Raw genomic sequence first — 20,883 nt, forward strand, 5'->3', positions numbered from 1 at the left:
GTTCTCTATTGCATATCCATCCACAAATGTGGGGTGTTTGTGTATTGAACTAATCTCAGTGTTCAATAGTCTTCTTTCTATAGCGGTCAGAAATTCAATATGTGTGGTTTGTCTTTAGTTACAGTGATAATCATCACTGCCCTTTCTTGATTATTATACCAATTCTTTTCATCTTTATCTCATTTTGCAATGGCATTGTTACTAAAGGCTGCCAGACATCCTTCCTCAATATAGATGCTCAATAGATGTCTGTTGAACAAATAAATAGGTAAATGAATAAATACCTGAATATCCCAACACATATCAATTCAATGGTATCTATAACTTACTGGACTGACTTCAGTTTGCAAATTAAACAACACAGGAAATTTGAATTTAGTAAAACAATTGAGTTTGAGGTCTGTATGCCAACTATCAACTATTTTGACTATTTTTAATCAGTTATTAGGATGCCATGGTTTAAATCTATAATACATCTGCTTCTTTAGGAGCTAACATTAATCCCCTAGCCTGGTCTAATGGCCTCCCCATCTCACTTTCCTGGCTAAACTGCCTGTATGGTTTCTATCTGCCTATCTGTCCTCTTACACCACCAATGAAATGTTCACTCCCTGTCATTATTATTCAGTTGTTTCTCTTCTCTTCCCAAACCACCCATTTTGTTTCATGTGTTGAAAGCTTTTTCATAATTGGAGAATGAGCATTAATAGGAAATTTTGTGCTAGGAATGAAGTCCTTCAAAACTATGTCAAATACACAACTTATAAAGAAAAGAAGAAAATTGAAAACCCCAGAGCAAATATATAAAATTCACATTTGCAGAATACATACACTAGAGAGGGAGGGTCTTATTTTCTTGAAAACATAATTCTCTCTAAGTCCTCCTCTCCAGCTTTCTCTAAACATAAGCTGTACTAATGAATCAAATAAAATTTGATTTGGAAAAATAATCATTTGAGCATAGGTTTAGGTGTCTTCTGAGCAAAAGACGTAACTTATTCCTTAGTGTTTCCCTCATAGTGTCTAGAAATAAACTTCAAATGTAGAATTTGTCCAATAAAGGTTGAAGAAGAGAAAAGGAAACCAAGGGAAGGCAAGTAGGAATTATGTACAATAGGGTGTGTAAGTTAACCATGCCATATCAAAGGTTCAGTTTCTACTCTTGATTCGAAAGTGTCTTATAATTGCTTGGCCACCTTCTCAAAACCTACTAGGCACAGATTTTGCTCCTTGTAATCCAAATTGGACACATAGAGAACAAACCACCTCTTCTCCATGGCTGAGTGTTTATGGCTCTACATAGACATCCTTCATGACTCCATATGACCCACAGGTGAAATCCAAACTCCAGGCACTATTCCCTGCCTGATCCTGAGCCCAGCCTTCTGTTATGCTTCACCTAGCCACCCCAGAAACCCATACTCTGGCCACACAAGAATTCTTGCGTTTTCCCAAACATGCGGTACTGTTGTGTGTTTCATGCCTTTATGCTAGCTGGCCTTTCTTCCTGGAAAGTCTTTCATCTCCTTTCAGTGAATGTTTCCAAATAAGACCTGAGTACAACCACCTTCTCAGTGATGTTCTTCCTCCTCAACAGTGAAGTCACTCATTCTTCAGGTAGTCATGGCTCTTGTACCTGAGCCTGTGATCCTTCTCACAGAGTATTAAAATTACATTTACAGGCCAGGCACGGTGGCCCACGCCTGTAATCCCAGCACTTTGGGAGGCCAAGGTGGGCAGATCACCTGAGGTCAGGAGTTTGAGACCAGCCTGGCCAACATGGTGAAACCCCATCTCTATTAAAAATACAAAAATTACCCAGACATGGTGGCGGGCACCTGTAATCCCAGCTACTTGGGAGGCTGAGGCAGGAACATCACTGGAACCCAGGAGGCAGACGTTGCAGTGAGCCGAGATTGCACCACTGCACTCCAGCCTGGGCAACAGAGTGAGACTCCATCTCAAAACATAAAAACAAATAAAATTAGCATTTATATGTTTGCCTCTGGCACTTTGAAGATAGAAATGTATCTTTGTATCTTCGTAGCCCCCCATTTAAGCCTGGGGGGTAGGTACTACTATTAGTTCTGTTATTGATGAGTAAACTGAAGCAACAGAGATTAAATAACTTACCCAGGCCTGGATAACCAGTAGCTTGTAGAACAGTGATTTGAACACTGAGAATGTGGTCTCAGAGCTTATCCTCTTAACCACTTTGAAATGCTGCTTTTTCATAAAAATTATCATACTGGTTCCCTTGTTACTTTTACTGTGGTATCTATATTAACATAAATTCTGATTCTTAATCAACCAGGTCAATTATTTATGTTTGTATCTGAGTTATATAGTAAATAAAATCCATTTTTAATGATTGTGCTAGAATATGCTAGTTCAGATCACCTCCATAAATCTCTAGTGTGGTCCCAGGTACAGTGGAAGGTAATATGGGTGATCTTTTCAGCTCAGGGGAGATTATTATTTTTATTTAAATTTCTTGTTCCAGCATCTTGTTTCATCAACTAGATATTCGGCTACCCAAAGACTAGACCGTTTCTTATATTTTACAGTCCCCCAAAGGGCACGGAGTTGCTGTATTCGCAGTAGGTACTGAAACTTTTGCTGAATAAATTAACACATGCACAAAACTGCTTTCTTATAGCCGACCACCAGCAGTTTATTGAGAATGTGGCATCAAATTGAATATTTAGAAGTTGACAAAACTTGGCCTGTTGGGGTTCCAGCGTTCAGAGAATTCAAAGTTAGTAAGGATGGCAGAGATGGAGAAATTAGTTTGCCAGCAACCTGTCATCCAAATTGCAAGCCCTCCAGTCAGGCATTTGGTAGCGTCCACCCTAAATACCTTTTAAATATTCAAAGTTCTTTGGATTTGTTCCTGGCTGGCCTGTTCTGAGCATATTCTCTGTGCCAGCCACTTTGCTAAGCATTTTATTGGCATTATCTCATTTAATCCCTATGATAGCCCTCTGAGGTGGGAGGTTTATTACACTTTAAAAAAATAAGGAAACTGAAGCTTTGAGAGGTTAAATCATTTAAACAAGGTCAAATACCTAGTTAAGTGACAAAGCTGGGATTTAAACCAAGGACCGTCTGGCTCCAGGGTCATGGCCTTATCCACCAGCTGAAAACTCCTTTTCTTATAAGTGGCATATTTCCCCATTACTGACTAACGTATTTGTATTTTGATGCTTACACAGAATGCTTCTGTCTCCATGTCTTTGCTTTGTTCTCCTCCTCTTAACCTCGCTCCCCTTTAAAATAAAGACTAAACAATTTCACAGGCTGTTTCTTCTGTCTTGAGACAGGGTAAAAAGTAAGGATTTCTGTAGTGGGGATTTCATTTGGAAGGCTGAGAAATGGGAGTTTCAAAGACTGGAGACAAGATACTAGTTCAGAATCAAAAAATAAGATTTTTGATTCTAAACTAGCATTCTATACTCACCTCTCTGGTTCCATGATGCTGAATAATAGTATGAGGCTGCTTTTCCTGAAAGGCTTCTTTCTTTTCTAATAGCATTCTGCCTCCATAGCAGTCTGTGAATCTTTGACTCAGAGGCAATAGTCTCTCTACCAGTTCCAAACCCCTCCAGTGACAGTTTCCTCTCCTAGCTCAAGCCCCACCAAGGGCTCTTCATCCTCATTGTCCACTTACATAAACTTCCCACTCCTCTTCTCTGGATGACCTAAAGACCTCCTCAGATCCAGTTACTATTAAAATACTTCCCTTTTATCTTAACTTGTCAGTCTTGCTACAGTGTAATGGCAGACTGTCCGTTAGCTCTGTGCACAGTGCAGTGGTTGGAACCAACACAGGCATCATCCAGATCAAATTTCCTTTGGACCACTCTGGGACCAGGCAACAGTGAAATTACTTTAGAGGAGGGTTGAAAGAAATGCACTGCATCCATTTCTTAAACAGGGGCTTACAGAATCAACTAAGTAGAAAGAAATGTTGAGATGCATTTAACCTCATTAGTTTCAGTAGGACTAGCTCTCTCCAATCCATCAGGGTTGAGCTACATTAGTGAAACTCAACTATTTCCAAATCTCATTTACATAATGGATGAGATGTGAAATGAGCCCAATGTGAGGGGAACTGCCTGGAGGCAACAAAGTTTATCACAATATGTAAGAGTTCTTTTAGATCATTGCATTAAATTTCCACTAACAAGGTAACAAATTAATTGTCTGTATTACTGTACTAGCCCAAAGTCTATTGAGTACAGAGTATCAGCCGAGGAAGGCAGCTGGGGTTTCAAGGGCTGCAGATGCTCAGAGATGCTTAAAGGGAGGTGATGAATACTACCTTGGCTTTCTCCTGCCCCTTTAAGAAATCCCAGGCCCCTCTGTAATCTGATGGTGGACTTTGGCTTTATTAGTGAGGTAAGCGAGGATGAGTAAATCAACTGCATCAGACAAGCCTCAGGACATCTAGAAATTGATCATTCTGCCGAAATAAGTACTCTGTGTTTATTAGCTGGGAGTTCATCACTATCGCTTCTCCTCATCCAATTCCTAAGAGATTTCAAAGCCATCATCATGGTATTAGCTCGTCTGACTGAACTACTAGAGATAAAGATTAGGAGATCTATCTAATGATGGGTCTGAGTTTCTCTGATTTTTTTTTCACTTCTATTGCAAAGAGGAGAGCTTTTGTAGCACACATTCTGTGTCTACATGTGCATGCCTGCACACAATCATGATGTATTTCTATTCTACAAGAGGAATTCAAACAGTGAAATAAAGTAGGTGGTTTGAAGAAAGGACACCCGATAAAGCACTTGAAACAATGCAACTCTCTCATATCAAAAGACATGACTACTTAACAAGGGGAATGTGTGCTGAATTGATTTCTCAAGCCATATACAGTGGGTGATCTTTTGCTGAGAAGACTAATTATATTCCATAACCTTATTTATAATTCTAACATCAATACACAGCCCAACTTCTACAGATATGTCCATAAAAGGTGAGGACATTTTGGGCTAATCTTTCACAAGCTAGTAAATGTGCATTTATCTGTTTATACATATATTTATGTGCACACATGCACTAAGCTCCTGATACCAAGCTCTTTTTTCAATGTGGCTTCTAAATAAGCAGTAATCAAAATGCAAATAAGGTGACCCAGTTAGCATTGAGATCTGTATTACCATGCAGATGTGCTCTGTGACTGTGTGCTCTAGAGGTAAAAAGAAAGACACTACGAAAGATGCTTATATTAACTGGCATTGATTACTAAGTCCTTCACATTTGGAAGAATCTAGAGAAGAATCTTCTAGAGACAGTGATCCTACAGCTTATATCACATCTGGCATTTTTGGCTTGGTCTGTTTCTAAGCCATCCTGTGAGTGTGGCTAACAAGCATGCACCAGGAGTAAAAGAAGACTGGTTTCTTGAAGTCTCAGAATATGACCCTTGAGCACCAAGCCAGCATGCTGGCCTGAGACGATCCGAGGACGTGACTAGTGTTAGAATCATGCCTCTGCCACCCTCTGTATGTGACACTAGGCACAGCAAGTCACATCCCCTTTCTGGGACTCAGATACCCAGGAAGGATTGGACTAGCTTTCTTCCAACGTTAACCTACCTTGATTTTACTCTACTGAAGCTCCAATATGTTCAGCAATAGCCTGTAACATGCTTTATGTCTATTACTATAGCAAATTCTTAACCTACCTGATTGACAAGGATGTAATGTGCATACTTGGTACATTGTACTAATGAATTGGTCTTAATTACATGTATGCATTGGTTTTTTCCTCATTAGTACCTTTTGCAACTCCGTTTGTTGTACTTTTCAAATAATAGTTACCACCCTATTGTCTCTGCACTTTTTAAAGCATGGTTGCAATTACATCAGCATTTTGTTTGGTTCTGTCTATCTGTGCTTTGTCCTTCTGTAGTGTGTGTGTGTGTGTGTGTGTGCATGTACGTGTGTGTTCATGTGTGTGTACAAACCAACTTAGGCAAGAATTCTAACCTGAGCCTAAAAATATCTGTGAACTTTAAACTGGGTTCTATGTGTATATGTGCTTCTCCCTCTCCCACCACCAGTGACCTGGGAAGAACAGAATCTGATGTTGGAGATGCAGAAAAATTAAAACATTTAACTTGGGATGGCTCCTCTTTGCAATTTTTATGTCTAATACCTCTCCATTCTAAGTGATGTCATTGGACACTTCTAGAAAACATCTTTGAGCTGGCATAATCTTTCCACTATAGAATTGAGAGAGAGTGACTTCTGCATCATTAGAATTTACTGCATAGAGTAAAATACTCTTCAGTGTATATCTGTTATTTTCTAATGAACAAAAATGTTGTCTTCTCAATCTATTTCTGCACTTCTGAATTAAGAAGGCAAGAACTAGCCAGACTGTGTATAGCAGTTTCTCTGAATCTAGAAAGCTCAGAATCAGAATAGTGATTTTTTCTGACCAGGAGGAAATTAAAGCAGAATGAGATTCCAAGTCTTGTCCGAGTTCATCTAACAGTCATGGGGAAGAGCTTGCAATAACCCAATGTCTCACAATTTCTATCTCTTAACTTTCATATTAGCAAATTATTTCTCTCTCATGTAAGATATTAACCATAAATATCCATTGAATAATTTCTTTGGATCAGTCTTATGCTAGCAAGATACAGGAAAAGAATATAAAGTCTCTGCTTTCTCAGGAATTAAAATCTTGTAGGGGACACACTTAACTTTAACATACATAAGTTTAAAATGAGACAATCACTAAGTGTAGTGCTAAGAAGTCATCATGGTTAACACAACTGAGTGTTTACTATAACTAGGCACCAAAGGAAGTGTTCTTACATGCGCGTTAGTTTTCTCTTGCTGCCATAACACATTTCCACAAACTTAGTGGCTTAAGCAACACAAATGCATCATCTTTCAGTATTAGATTTCGGAAGTCTGAAATGGGTCTCATTGAGCTAAAATCAAGGAAAGCTCCATTTCTTTCTGGAAACTGTAGGGGAGAATCCATTTCCTTGTTTTCCAGCTTCTAGAGGCCATCTGCATTCCCTGATCATAGCTTCCTCCTCAGTCTTCAGGGCCAGCAACATTGCAGCTCTCTCACCCTGTTTCCATCATCATATCTCTTTTTCACTAACTCTTCTCTTCTGCCTTCTTTCATTTGAATTGGCTTTTGTGATTGTACTGTGACCATCTAGATAATGAAGAGTACTCACTCTATCCTAAGGTCAGCTGATTAGCAGCATTAAGTTTTATTTGCAATCTTAATTTACCTTTGTCATATTCACAGGTTCTAGGAATTAGGATGTGGATAACTTTGGAGGGATAACATTATTTTCCGTTTACCCCAATATGTAAACTCCTTTAATCCACACAACAACCTCATTAACAGATGAGAAAATTAAGGCATGGAAAGTTAATATAACTTTCCCAAGATCACACAGCTAGTAAGGCCGGTAGTCTCACTCTAGAGAATATATTCTTTACCCATTTGCTATATTTCATAGCATGTACACTATATATACTTTAATGGAAAAAAGGAGTTTTAGAATAGAGCAATATGTGAGCTAAAGTAGTTAGTGCAGTTTCCTAAAAGGTTTGAGCCTAGAAAGATAGATGTGTCCATCTACCGTTTGTAAGTACCTACTACCTACCAAGCTAGGTGCCGGGGAACCAACAGGAAGTGAGACATGGTTTCTAACCCCAAATTTTTTGCAGTTGCCTAGAAGAATTGGCAGATAAATGAACAAGTAAGCCGGGCGCGGTGGCTCAAGCCTGTAATCCCAGCACTTTGGGAGGCCGAGACGGGCGGATCACGAGGTCAGGAGATCGAGACCATCCTGGCTAACATGGTGAAACCCCGTCTCTACTAAAAAATACAAAAAACTAGCCGGGTGAGGTGGCGGGCGCCTGTAGTCCCAGCTACTCCGGAGGCTGAGGCAGGAGAATGGCGTAAACCCAGGAGGCGGAGCTTGCAGTGAGCTGAGATCCGGCCACTGCACTCCAGCCTGGGCGGCAGAGCGAGACTCCGTCTCAAAACAAACAAAAAAAAAAAAAAAAAAAAAAAGTGTGAAACAGGAGGTGCATTCTGTTACGGAAGTCTGTTCAGGATAGTGAGACGACAAACGGGAAGGAGGCCTAAACTCTACCCGACAAGAAGATACGGTTTTAATTTTTCCCAGCTGCCTTTCCAGGCAGCGCTCAGTGTTTGTTTTTTTTACAACTCATCCAAAGCACTCTTTTTGCAGCTGCACAAAGAAATGTAATTTCTGCTTTTGCTCTGGTCATTTTCCAGCCCTGGCAGGCCCTCCTTCTGCTTCTAGTTGTGGAATTCTACCCAACTTTTAAGATTGGGAGTTTTGTACCTGTGTGTATCTTCCTGAGTGGGTGGTTGACTCCATTCAGGAAGGACTCAAGTTCCTGAGGCCTGATGGTGCTTGTCACTTACGGGTTCTTCGTGAATGTTGAAATAATAAATGGTTGAGCAGGAGGTCACCTCAGATCCCACTGAGATCTCATTTGCCTCCTAATTTGTGAAGGACTCATTGGGCTTCCTTTGTTGTTTGGTTTATCAATTTTATAGGTGTTTCTGTCTTACCCCCCTCCCCACTTCTAAACCATCTCTGTGAAGACAGAGATCACAACTTCCAAGTTTTGCTAGTCAACTCTCCAACAATTGTTAAATTCCAAATGATTTATTCTAGAATCAGTGAATAGTATTCTGCCCCAGAGTAACCTTCATCCTAAAAGGTGAAATTTATCCTAGAATGAAGGTGATGATGATAAATTTCCTTAATTCATTTCTTCACTCATCCTAGAATGAAGTAAAACTCATTTGACATAAAACTAATGCTGATAGGGTCATCACCTCTGATTAAGCAGGTTGTTTGCTATTCACAGGTGCCTAGCTTGGGGGAAGAATGGGGATAAAATCCATCCTGCGCTCCTCTCCCCAAGCTATGAGCCCCTGGGGTTCATGTGCACACAGAAAGCTGTGTCTTTTCTAATTTGCCCAAAGGTGCCCTCTGTTTGCTAAGCTCTGAGTCCATGGAGCTATATTCACCTGGAATTTTGCCTTTTTCTAATTCACGCAAAGATGCCATATGAATAGTAGCAGAGGCTCTGTCTTCTGATGATTAAAAAGTGCTTTAGGCTCTTTCATTGCCCTTCCTTACAAAAGCCACAGCTGCTCTTATGCTACACAAAAATTATTAGAATGTAAATCTTGGGAAAAAGGGCCTTTAATTGTTTTGACCAGTGCCATATCTCTTATATGGTAGATGTTCAGTACATATTTGTTGAATTAATGAATAAGCCAGTTCAACAAAAATAAAATATGTATTGACTTTGGCACAGAAAAATATTATTTCCCAAAACCTACAGGTATCTATTACTTGATTCACTTTCTTCTATAATATCGATTCCCCTTATTGCCATGAATGAAGTTCATTTGCAAACAAGAAAAAAGAACAATAGAATAATCTGAATAGACAACCAATATATTGGCGAGGGAATTATTATCAAGTTTTCAAGAGTAGTTTTTTCTTCTGAAAAATATGTCATTTGCTGGTTTACCCAAAAGTCTATTTGTTATAGGGAAAGAAAAAACATTGAATTAAGTCAAGAAACATGGATTTCAGCATCGCTTCATCCACACATATGATATGTAAACTTGGGCAAATCACTTGGTCTTCTGTGCCTTTATTTCCTTGTTCGCAAATTAGGGGTTTCACCATTTGCAGCACAGGGATGCTGCAAGGGACAAATAGCATAATGCATATCAAAGCTCTTTGCAAGTTTAAAAACCATTAACTGCTCAATATAACTCCCAGTCTATGCCAAAATCTGCCTTCTGCAGTGTAAAGGGAGCCAGGAAGATGACTAAAGGGACCAACCATCCCAGTGGTGTCAGCCTCTTCCACCATGCCAGCCTGGGCTTTGTCACCATGAAATATCTACATTTGCAAATCTTAGAATTACAAAATTAATTAAACTGTTCAACAAGCCTATATTAATCACATACTATCTGCCAGATATACTGTGCTCTGCAGCGGATGTTACAAAATGAATTACGTATGGATCCCTTGGTGATGACTCCATCACCTGTTTTCAAGAAACTGCAGAACAAAGAACCAACTGGGAATCAGAGAATCTAGATCGTCCCACTTCTTACAGCTGTGTGATTTTAGATAGATCAGATGACCTCTCTGAACCCCTTGACTTTCTTATCTAGGAAAGGGTAGTAAATAGTAGCCATCCCACAAAGATTTTTGTTTGTTTTTCTTCAGATAGAGAAATGATATAAAGTAGATAACTAGCTTTATAAACCATAGAACAACATACAGCTTCTCTAAGGTGAGGCTGGTTTTTATTATCCAAGGTTGCAGAGCTCATTAAAGGGATCCTGGGAAAGTCAGCCACCATGGACCCTACTTTTCCTTCATGACCTCTGTGACCTTCAGCAACCTGGGGAGGAGGTAATTGAGCAGCAACTACTACTTCGGAAGAAACAGAATCAAAATATTGAAGCTATTGACTCACCCTTAAGGTAGTAAACAATGCTTTGGTCTCTGACCTTTTCGCATCCTGGGGCAGTCAATAACCTGGCCACTAGATGCAGCGCCTGCCACTGATTTTGATTTGGGAGTAGTTTAACCTTGAACTGAGCTCCAAGTAACCAAGGCAACAGGAAGTCAGCTTCTGCATCGAAGGAGCAGGAATCCATAAATCAAGTCCCTAATGCAAACACGGTGTGCAGGTAGAGGTTTGAGGGGATAAGTGGTCTATGAGAAATTACCTTTGAAAATGAGTGACTATTTCTACATAGGCTACAGCACAGTTTCAAAGACTTTTTTTTAAAAAATTATCAATAGAGGTCAATAGGTTATAGCGGAATGTTTTTCTTATAGGTTTAACTTTTTTGTATTTCCTCCTGTGTCTTTTAATTAAGAACAGATGTTGGATCCACAAAGTTATTAGCATTGTTATTTTCCTCTTTAAAAACTTACTGGCCTCCAACTAGGCAATCCTCAGTGCAATTTGTCTCATGTTGGGGTTTAGGGATGCTCTGAACACGCCTACCAAGAGTGCTCTCCATACAGTCTACTTTCTGAGTTTGAGACAGTGATCCCTACCCAGAGCACACCAGTGGCATTACAGTTGTCTCCGTGTAAGCAGTGGTGCTACATCTCAATGGTCCCATCAGTACAAGGTTAAATCTGGGTTTCTTTATGATCACCCTCTAGCATCAAAAATCTCCCTCCCATTGATAGAAGCCTGGTTCATGCTGAGAAGAAACGTTTCAAATGCTGCCCCCCCAACCACTTTGCTTTTGCTCATCATAGAATATCAGTCACCACCTGGAATGAAGGGTAATGAAGAGACTTCCAGTGGTCAGCCCGCCCAATGCACTCTCCCAAGGACCAATACCCCATCACCATCTCCTGACACCTCTGCCCTCAGACAGATTTTGTGGATTAATAAGGGTTCATAGATTAGCCTTTGTTTAAAGTTTACTTAATATTCTTGCTTGTATTATTTCTGGGATTGTTTCCATTATCCTTTCAAAATTCAAAATGGCTGAGAAAATGTCAGGGCTTTTTTTTTTTTTCTTTTTTAATTTGTTTTCAAAATCATTGGGTGGTAACTAGAAAGCTGTACTCTAATCTAGAAAATTCTAAAGGATCTAGGGTTTTCAAGAGAGCTAATAGTAACCATCTAAATTATAGAATGTTTTAAGTATCATTTTATTACTATTAGTATATTCTGTAACATAAACACTTGAGTAGCAAAGTACACCCATGAGAGATCTGACTGGATCAACTCTAATGAATTGATGTGGACTGAGACTAATTTGGATTGTGAGCATTTGCATAAAAATGGGTACAACTAAAGTGACTTGACTCCATTTATTCCCAAGTGAGAGCTAAATATCTGACTGCTAATCCTGTTTATGGCCCTCATGCCCGAAGCATATCATAATTTGAACAAAGAATTACCTTCCCAACTTGTGTCCATGGTATAAAGATGACATATCAGTGAGTTTTTCCAGAGGAGCTGTTATGCAATAGAAATCTGACAGCTTAGATTTCCTGAGGTGTTTCATGGAAATTCTGCCTCCATCCATTCGGTGGGAATGCCATGGTGGTGTAGTGTACCAAAATGGGAAATTTTCATCAGACTCATGCCTGCTTTGCCCATTATCAGACTTTTTAACAGCCAAGTTGTGAAAACACCTCAGTCATTCTGCCCCTGTGCCCATAGGCTTCTGGATATTTTCCAAACTGTGTTTGTTTTCTGAAAGGAATGAAAAGTTTAATACATGTTTGTGGGTTTTTAAATATTAACAATAAAGAAGGCTAAGAAGTGGCCAGGCGCGGTGGCTCATGGCTGTAATCCCAACACTTTGGGAGGCTGAGGCTGGTGGATCACGAGGTCAGGAGATAGAGACCATCCTGGCCAACATGGTGAAAACCCATCTCTACTAAAAATACAAACAATTAGCCGGGTGTGGTGGCAGATGCCTGTAGTCCCAGCTACTTGGGAGGCTGAGGCAGGAGAATCGCTTGAACCCAGGAGGTGGAGGTTGCAGTCAGCCGAGATTGTGCCACTGTACTTCAGCCTGGGCAACAGAGTGAGACTGCGTCTCAAAAACATAAAAAGTTAAGAAGTAAAAACACTGCCTCTTCCTTACCAGTCTCTGAGCTCTCCTTCCTCAGAATAACCACTGTTACCTATTTGGATGTGTTGCTTTAGAGATGATTTTGAATGCATTTTAAATATGTCTGTACCTAGCCCATGATGAGCACACCTGCAAATTTTACAAACAAGGCATACTATATATACTTGCTACACCTTCTAGTTTCTTGATGGTTGTGCCTTGCAATCTGTCATAGAATTTGATGTTTGCCTATCTCCACCTTCAAAGGGCTATGAAATATAAACTCCAAGAAAAGCATAAGTGGCATTTTTGTTCATGGCATCACAACTGGGAGTTTCAGAGGCCGAAATGGAGAATAGAAGGAAAGAAAGAGGTAAATGTCAGCATGACTGTCTTCCTTAGATAGTTACAGATGCCTTATCCAGGTGTGATACTGGGGCCTCTTCATCCTCTGCACGAAACATGCTGTTGGCAGACTGGGGTCATGGTCAGGTATTAGAGTATGGCCAGATGGACCAATATGATCCCTGGGTTTAGCGTCCAGCTACCTGGAAACTTCCAGCTTTGACATTAAGAGCTGTATGAGTGAGTTCAGTTCTCTTTTAACCTTTTAGAAATGTGTTCTCTTCATCTGTAAAATTGAGCAAATGGTAATATCCACACTACATGCTTCACAGGGTTGCCACAAAGCCCAAGAGAAGCTAATCTCAAAATGGCAGTGAGATAATGTTACTCTGGGAGGGGACTGTATCACTCAGGTTAGTTGGGATAAAAAAAAATGAGTCAAGAACCAATATGGTAAGGCCCAATTTGTTGTTGTTGCTGTCAGTGTTATGTAGCCGACAGATGGAGAAACTGAATAGGTAACCATTTGAAATGGATTCACATGCCCTCACCCTCTGGACTTACATTTGGATGAGTTAGAAAGCCTTGTTTTTGCATTGGGGTGGGGAGGAAGGTGCCCATATATTCTTAGTCATGTCAGGGAGAAGAACTGACCCTTTGCTTGCTGGTTACAATTGGTTCTGAGGAAGCAGCAGGTCATAGTAATGATAGTTGCAATAATAGGGATAATAATAATGTTAAGCACTTTCATAGCACGAACTATGCACTAGGCACTGTTCTAAGCACTTTACATCGATCGACTTGTTGGATGCTCACAACATCCCCTACAAGGTAGTATCATCACCACCCCATTTTTACAAGTAAAGAAGTTTAAAACTTGGCGAGATTAAGTAACTTGCTCTTCATCACAGAGTTGGAAAGTGGCGGAACCTGGATTCAAGCTCAGGAAATGGGATTGCAGAATAGCTCTTACTGTTTGTTACATAGGAAATTTCTAGGCCCTTACAGGGGCACCTCCTGACTCCTCAGGCTTTTCAGCATCATCATGACATGACATATGATGCCTGTTATGACCAGACACTCAAAGACCCCCAAATCAGCTCTCCTTACCCTACAGGCTGATGACACACTAATCCCCACAGTTCATCTTCCACCTCCAGCATGCTGGCCTCATCTGCATCAGGTTTACTCCCCACCCATGCCTTAGCCTACGCTCTTACCGAAAGTGCCTTTCCCTCATCCTTGAAGCTTCAGCATGAGCCTTTCCCCACTTCTTTCAACACTGATTTCTACGTCCTTAGAACTCCCCAAACACCTAGGATAAGTAACACACAAGCCTGCACGAGCTTGCTGTCCAATTTTTCCTTCTCATTCAGTCTTGTTTCCCCAGCTGGATGAGATGAGAAGTCTTACTAGGGTAGGAGCCATGTCTCTTCCACTCTGAACTCCCATCATGCTGCAGACAGCACAGCCTCTGTAAAGATAGCAATGTACATCATCAGAAGGCAATGGGTCACCTGATGGATTATTCTGCTTCACCAGGCCTATGCTGTGACCCCACCACTTCCAGACAGCCAGCCTAGAATGGCATCACTCCTAACCTCAGCCACAAAAGCAAAACCAGTCATAGCTATTTTTCCTCTTTAGGCATTTTTAAATTTCATTATTGTTGTACCGGAAGGAGGTGTCCAAATCATTTGACCATTTCCTCAGATCATGTCCAGGTTATATGTTGTCTATCTTCCTGTTCCCTTAAAGTGACTGAAAGCTTTGGGGTTGTTATTTTTTAGGGATGCCAAGTCCCCACTTAAAAGTGGACCAGACAGCAGTGCATAGTAAGAACGAAGGCTCAGTGCCCACCATGATGACCAGGAAGAAGCCAGCCGCAGTTGACAGTGTTGCAATTCCACCAGCCCCAGTGTTATCTCTCCTTGCTGCATCCGCAGCAACATCGGACGCAGGTGAGCACTTTTCAGATGCTTTGGGTTCACCCCAAGCAAGACGAATGTGGAGAAAGCCCACTGAGAATGGCCTGTTGAATACAGGTAAGAGTACTCTGTTTTGCCATCGTCCCGTAGACTCTGAACATGGGAGTTGTTTCAGCACTGGCTCTTTGAAGTGGGAGGAGATCTGAGAAAAGAAGATCTCCTGGGAATGTGGAGGGTGGGTACTCTGGAACACTCTTCACTTTATTCTAACATGGGTCCACTGAGTAGCAACTAAATGCTAACATTATTAATCACTCTTTGTCAAGCCTTAGGAATTACTAATCTCTATATCAAGGGCCTTATATATGTCTTGTAGCTCATAAAATAAACACTTGTATCATCATTTTCAGAAGAGGAAGCTAAGAGTAAAGAAGCCTGCCCCAAGAACCTGTGGACAGTCAGGATTCCAAAGCCCATGCTCTCAACCAGGGCATTTCACTGTCCCTTGTTCATCAGGGTTGAAGACAGTAATCACTGATATATTGATGCATCGATACCTCCTACCCATGAATTGATGAATTTCTCAGTAGTTCCCAGAGTCCTCGCCAACAGTGGATAAAATATAAACTCCTTATTTAGATATCTCAAGTTCTCCACAGCCTGGTCCTTTCCACCTCTGTTCCCCACAGTGCCTCCCACCAGCCCCTGTGCCTACCTCCACTGTGTCAAGCTCATCCCTGCCTCCAGGAAGAGAGGCCTTGGGTTTGACTTAACACCTGAACTTGGAGACAGCCTTACTCAATTTCTAATCGCATCCTACAAGTCCTTAAAACACAGCTAGTCACAGCTCCTCCAGGATACCCAGAATCTCTACCATGCAGTTCCCATCATTTCACAGACTGCAACTTCTCCCATGTAACAAAATTGCACATACCTCAGAGGCAGAGTCAACTATTTAGATTCTTGCTATCTCCCTGACATGCAGCATGACAATGTTACATACATATTTCTTGAATTAACATATTAATGTAAATGTGCAAGCACATTGCAGTATTTAGAAAGGCCTATTATGATTAGAAACCCAAGAAGAGACGCATTCTTAATATTTAGTCCAAATCCATTTTTCCATTTAGCAGTTTGCTTTGAGTAAAGAACTCAACTTGTCTATATAACTACCTCCTTCATGGAAATCACTGGTAATTAGAAAATGAGCCCAACTGAAATAACAGAAAGAAACACTTGGAATGACACTTCCCCAGTTGAATTCAGCAAAATACTAGTAGGTGTTTTGTGATAAAGGATGTTTTCATGGAAAAGTAGGTGTAGGAAAAGCTGCTGCCTTACCCCTGGTTCTTTCTTGCAGGGCTTTTCAGGGCCTTGCATTGACCAATGTGCATTGTGAGGTTGCAGAATCATATTTGAACACACAACCCTTTTTTCTGGGACTATCTCTTAACATCTCTTGGAACTGGTGTTCTCTCCAGCCATTTGAAAACTCTTGCTCTGAAGGAATGGAGTCATCTCTCAAATAAGATCATGAGCCTTTACTTGGTGTGAAACAAAAAATTTTTGGTGGAATTGCCAGGTAAATGATGACAGTGAGGAGTACAAGAAGAAGACAAAGGAGGGAAAGTCACAGAGAAATGCAGAGGAAGTTACCCCTGAGATTTGATGGATTAGTAGCACCTTGGAGGGAGGGTGTCCAAACAAAGGGAGCAAGTTGGGCAGAGCCTTGGAAGTGGGAACTGGTGCTATGGCTGACTTCAAGGAAGACATCATTTGGCTTAAGCAAAAGATTTGGGCTATGCTGGGCACCCACCCAGATCAGTGGTTATTCAACCTTGTTGATTAAGCACTGGAGACCTCCCTTTATGGATTGAGAAATTAGCCTTTGTGTTTCCACCTTTGCCTGCCATGCACAGATATTCCTCCGAGGCAAAAGACAGGTGGTCCCCTATTTTCCTCCCCTGCACTCTTTCCCTTCATTGTGAGAGAACTTATTCTTGGGATCACATGCTTATATGGGCCTGCCTCCTCTAGTGCATCCAGTAAATAATTTACAAATATGCTAAATGGGCAGTAGAAACAGGTGGGTATTACACTTTTATACTTGACTCCCTGGTAATCAGAGCTGAGCCCAGACGCCCCGTTGCAGGATGCAAGAACGGGCTGTTTATTTTTGGCAGTACTTAAACGAGACCCTCATGAGAATTTCACAGATTTGGTCCATTTCCGGGTCTCTGGCTGCTGAGCTGGACTTTTGAGGGGAAATAGGCCAGATATCTACCCCAGGTGCTGGAAGACAGACCTTCCTGAGATTTCACTCCCCACAGATAAAAAGCTTCCCACAAACCTGGGAGAGCTAGAAACACACAGGCTGGGCTTGTGGCCAATGCTCTGTTTTACACGTGAAGAAACTGAGGCCTCTTGAGATTCAGAGATTTGCCTGAGGTCATACAGTTGGATTGGAACCCAAATTTCCTGATTTACTGCCCGATTTCCAGTGGATTCCCACTTCTGTCATAGTCCCAACATGAGCAAAGGCAGATTTTTGTTTCCGTAAATAGGGACTTCTACTTCTTTTGGAGAACAGTGAATGAAGCTCGTAATTTGATGAGGTAGATAGAGAGCTTTAGCCAAAGCCAAGCACATAGTAGGTAGTTAATAGTTTCTGGATTTGATCTTATTTAATTAGGTGCTTGAAATATATAGTAACATATATAGTACAGTAATATATATTTCTCACGAAACAACTCACTTGATTTTTGTTTTCTTTCGAGTGCCTTTCTTCATCTTTCACTATAAACAAGGTAGAATTACTTCTGGCTTTAGGCAGGGATCAGCTTATTTTTTAATAGGTTATCATTTCTAAAGAATGGTTTTGGAAACACAGACAATTGCAGCGAGAAAAGAAAAGGAAAGAAGAGTTAAACTAGGTGGCTTATAAAACAATTTTAAGAAATCATGTATAGACATAATAAGGTACTGAAGTAATTCAATTAATTAGAAATTTTATTTAGAAATAATGGATGCAGGCCAGGCATGGTGGCTCACGCCTGTAATCCCAGCACTTTGAGAGGCTGAGGTGGGTGGATCACCTGAGGTCAGGAGTTCAAGACCAGCCTGGCCAACATGGCAAAGCCTCTACTAAAAATACAAAAATTAACCAGGTGTGGTGGCATCCCCCTGTAATCCCAGCTACTCGGGAGTCTTCCGCAGCAGAATTGCTTGAACCCAGGAGGTGGAGGCTGCAGTGAGCTGAGATCGCGCCACTGCATTCCAGCCTGGGTGACAAAGCGAAACTCCATCTCAAAAAAATAAAATAAAAAATTTAAAAAGAATGGATGCAAAAATACCTAGTACAGTTCCTGACACATGTTACATGCTCAGTAAATAATCACTGAGTGAAACAAATGATCGAGAGGCAGTAGCTATGTGCTTTTACAGCATTAAATATGATGAGAGACAGCTGAGAAAAACCTAATCGTGAAACTGCCTTTTTTTTGTTTTTGTTTTTTTTAAGATGGAGTCTTGCTCTGTCACCCAGGCTGGAGTGCAATGGCGCAATCTTGGCTCACTGCAACCTCCACCTCCCAGGTTCAAACGATTCTCCTGCCTCAGCCTCCTGAGTGGCTGGGATTACAGGCACATGCCACCATGCCCGACTAATTTTTGTATTTTTAGTAGAGGCGGGGTTTCACTGTGTTGGCCAGGCTGGTCTCGAACTTCTGACCTCAGGTGATCCGCCCGCCTCTGCCTCCCAAAGTGCTGGTATTACAGGCATAATAACAACTAAATGGAAAACATTTGACAGGCACTTTGTAGGCTGCTGGAAAATACTCGCCAAATAATTTATCAGTCTTTAGTAAGAACAGTACTGTTTTCAAATAGGTGATCTTTGGTAAAAGTATAACAAAGGAACATTCCCACCTTATTTTATAAACAATACAGTATGGGAGAAATGAATATGGGTCGAGGGTTTACAAATACGTGTTTTCTAGCTTTTATGCCTATATGCATGTGCTATATGGGTCCCCCAGGTGTTTTGTTTCAGGCAATTTTTTTACTTTCTCAGAGTCTCAGAGGCATACTGATTATGACATTATTGATTTGTAAAAGGGGGCCATCGAGGAGATGCAGGAGGGAGTGGCGAGCTGGGAACATGTCAGTTGGTGAGCTACCGGGAGGGAGGATGGCAGTGGCTGCCGGAGGTGCTCAAACAGATCAGCCTTGGTGATCAAACTGCTCAATAGCTATTGATCAGCTGCAGTTCCCTGGTGCAGCCATGGAGGTCTGATTCAAGGGAGCACTGCATCATTATTGTGAGTAATTAGGGCTAATGCAGTAAAAGCACCACTAAAGTTTGCTCAAAGTGAGGCATAACTTGAAACAACTTCTATTACACTAGCCCAATAATGATTTAATAATCATATCAGATAATCCATACCTGAGTAAGCCAGGCTGATTTTTCTGATTTTCTAGATGTCAAACTAACTTCTCAGGGAGATCATGTAATGTATAGAGAATTTGTGATTTCATTTCAGAAACATATTTTCTCCCCTTATATTTAAGATGAGTCTATATGAATAAGTAGATTCCAAATGATGGTAAGAACTCAGTAAAACATCAAGGCAACAAAATCTGAATGGTTTTGCACTTGAAAGACTAGACTAGCAATAATAGGAAAACAAGTATATCCTTTCTCTCTCTCTCTCTCTCTCTCTCTCTCTCTCTCTCTCTCTCACACACACACACACACACACACACACACACACACACACACACAATATTCTCTCATCTTCAGTCCAAGGAGGAAAAAAAAAAAAGCAAACATGTATCAGCCATGCTATCAGATCTCAACTGCTCGAGGTGTAGCTCAGTTCAAGATAACAAGGAAGTAGAGTGAGCACAGCTCTTAGCTTCTATCAGTTTTGTATCAAGGCTAATCCATTATTATTTCAAACTATATTATCTACCATGTTTAAAACTACCAGAGCCAATGAATAAGTAAAAATATTTAAATTTCATAAGTCTGTTAAATTTTTAGGCATTTTGTTTCTCATGGCAGGGACTAATATTAGGGAAATCATTTTGTTAATAGCCAAACTATCAGTCCAATCAGAACTAACTGATACCTGTAGTCAAGATGCAAAACCTTAATCTTGAAAAATTAATTATCTTTACAAATAATAGTGGGAATTCTTAATACTAATGAAATCAGAATGAAATTCAGGATACTAGTAGCTAGAACAAAATGATTGTGAAAATTACTTTCAGCTCCCAAATTCTAGGATACCTGAGTTTTCTCTTAGCCACCTGCCATCTATGGAAAGGGGCCCAGAATAATGAGGTAATATCCAGCTACAAAAAAAGAGCAATGAATAGGAATTTAAGAATGATGCAATTATTTATTTTACTTCTTTCTTTGTTATGTGGAGTCATGATCTGAAGCCCCTAACCAAAATAACAGGTCAAGTCAGCCAAAATCTTATCTTTAGAAGAACAAAAATAGAAGAAATAAAGGTGCAATTTAATAGGATTTGGAACATCCAGGGACCATAAATATATACACTGAAGAAGTCTCCAAATTGTAAAATATATTCCTATGTGCCCAGTCTAATCACTTAAAATATTCAGTAGAAAACCTCCCAAAGAAGATCCAGAGCAAACAAAGCTTAAATTTAAAGTAATTGTTCAAGTTGACTGAAAAGTGCTACCTGTGGGCTCACACTGAAGCATCACAAAATGAGCCAGTTTGCCCTGAAAGCTGTGCTGAATATGACAGGCCCATGAAAGGCGCCCCCACCTGCAGCTCTGGGCCACCAAGGGACAAGGGACTCGGCAGGGTTGGAAGCTTCTGTGTTTCCCCATCACACACCAAAAGCCTTCTGAAAAGCCTCCCAAACCTGTTGTCATTTTCACTGTTAAAGGAGACATAAGCTCTTTTCTG

General features: G+C 40.7%; 1 protein-coding gene across 1 annotated transcript in view; it reads left to right on the forward strand.

Moving 5' to 3' along the window:
• The window catches only part of SETBP1 (SET binding protein 1), a 374,207-nt gene that overhangs the window by 333,372 nt on the left and 19,952 nt on the right, over positions 1-20,883 (forward strand). Inside the window, 1 exon segment of the mRNA XM_017857822.1 lies at positions 14,796-14,966. Coding sequence (XP_017713311.1) covers positions 14,796-14,966 — 171 coding nt within the window.

This window comes from Rhinopithecus bieti, unplaced genomic scaffold (genome assembly GCF_001698545.2).
Source record: "Rhinopithecus bieti isolate Rb0 unplaced genomic scaffold, ASM169854v2 scaffold_42084, whole genome shotgun sequence".
Classification (NCBI taxonomy): Eukaryota; Metazoa; Chordata; class Mammalia; order Primates; family Cercopithecidae; genus Rhinopithecus; species Rhinopithecus bieti.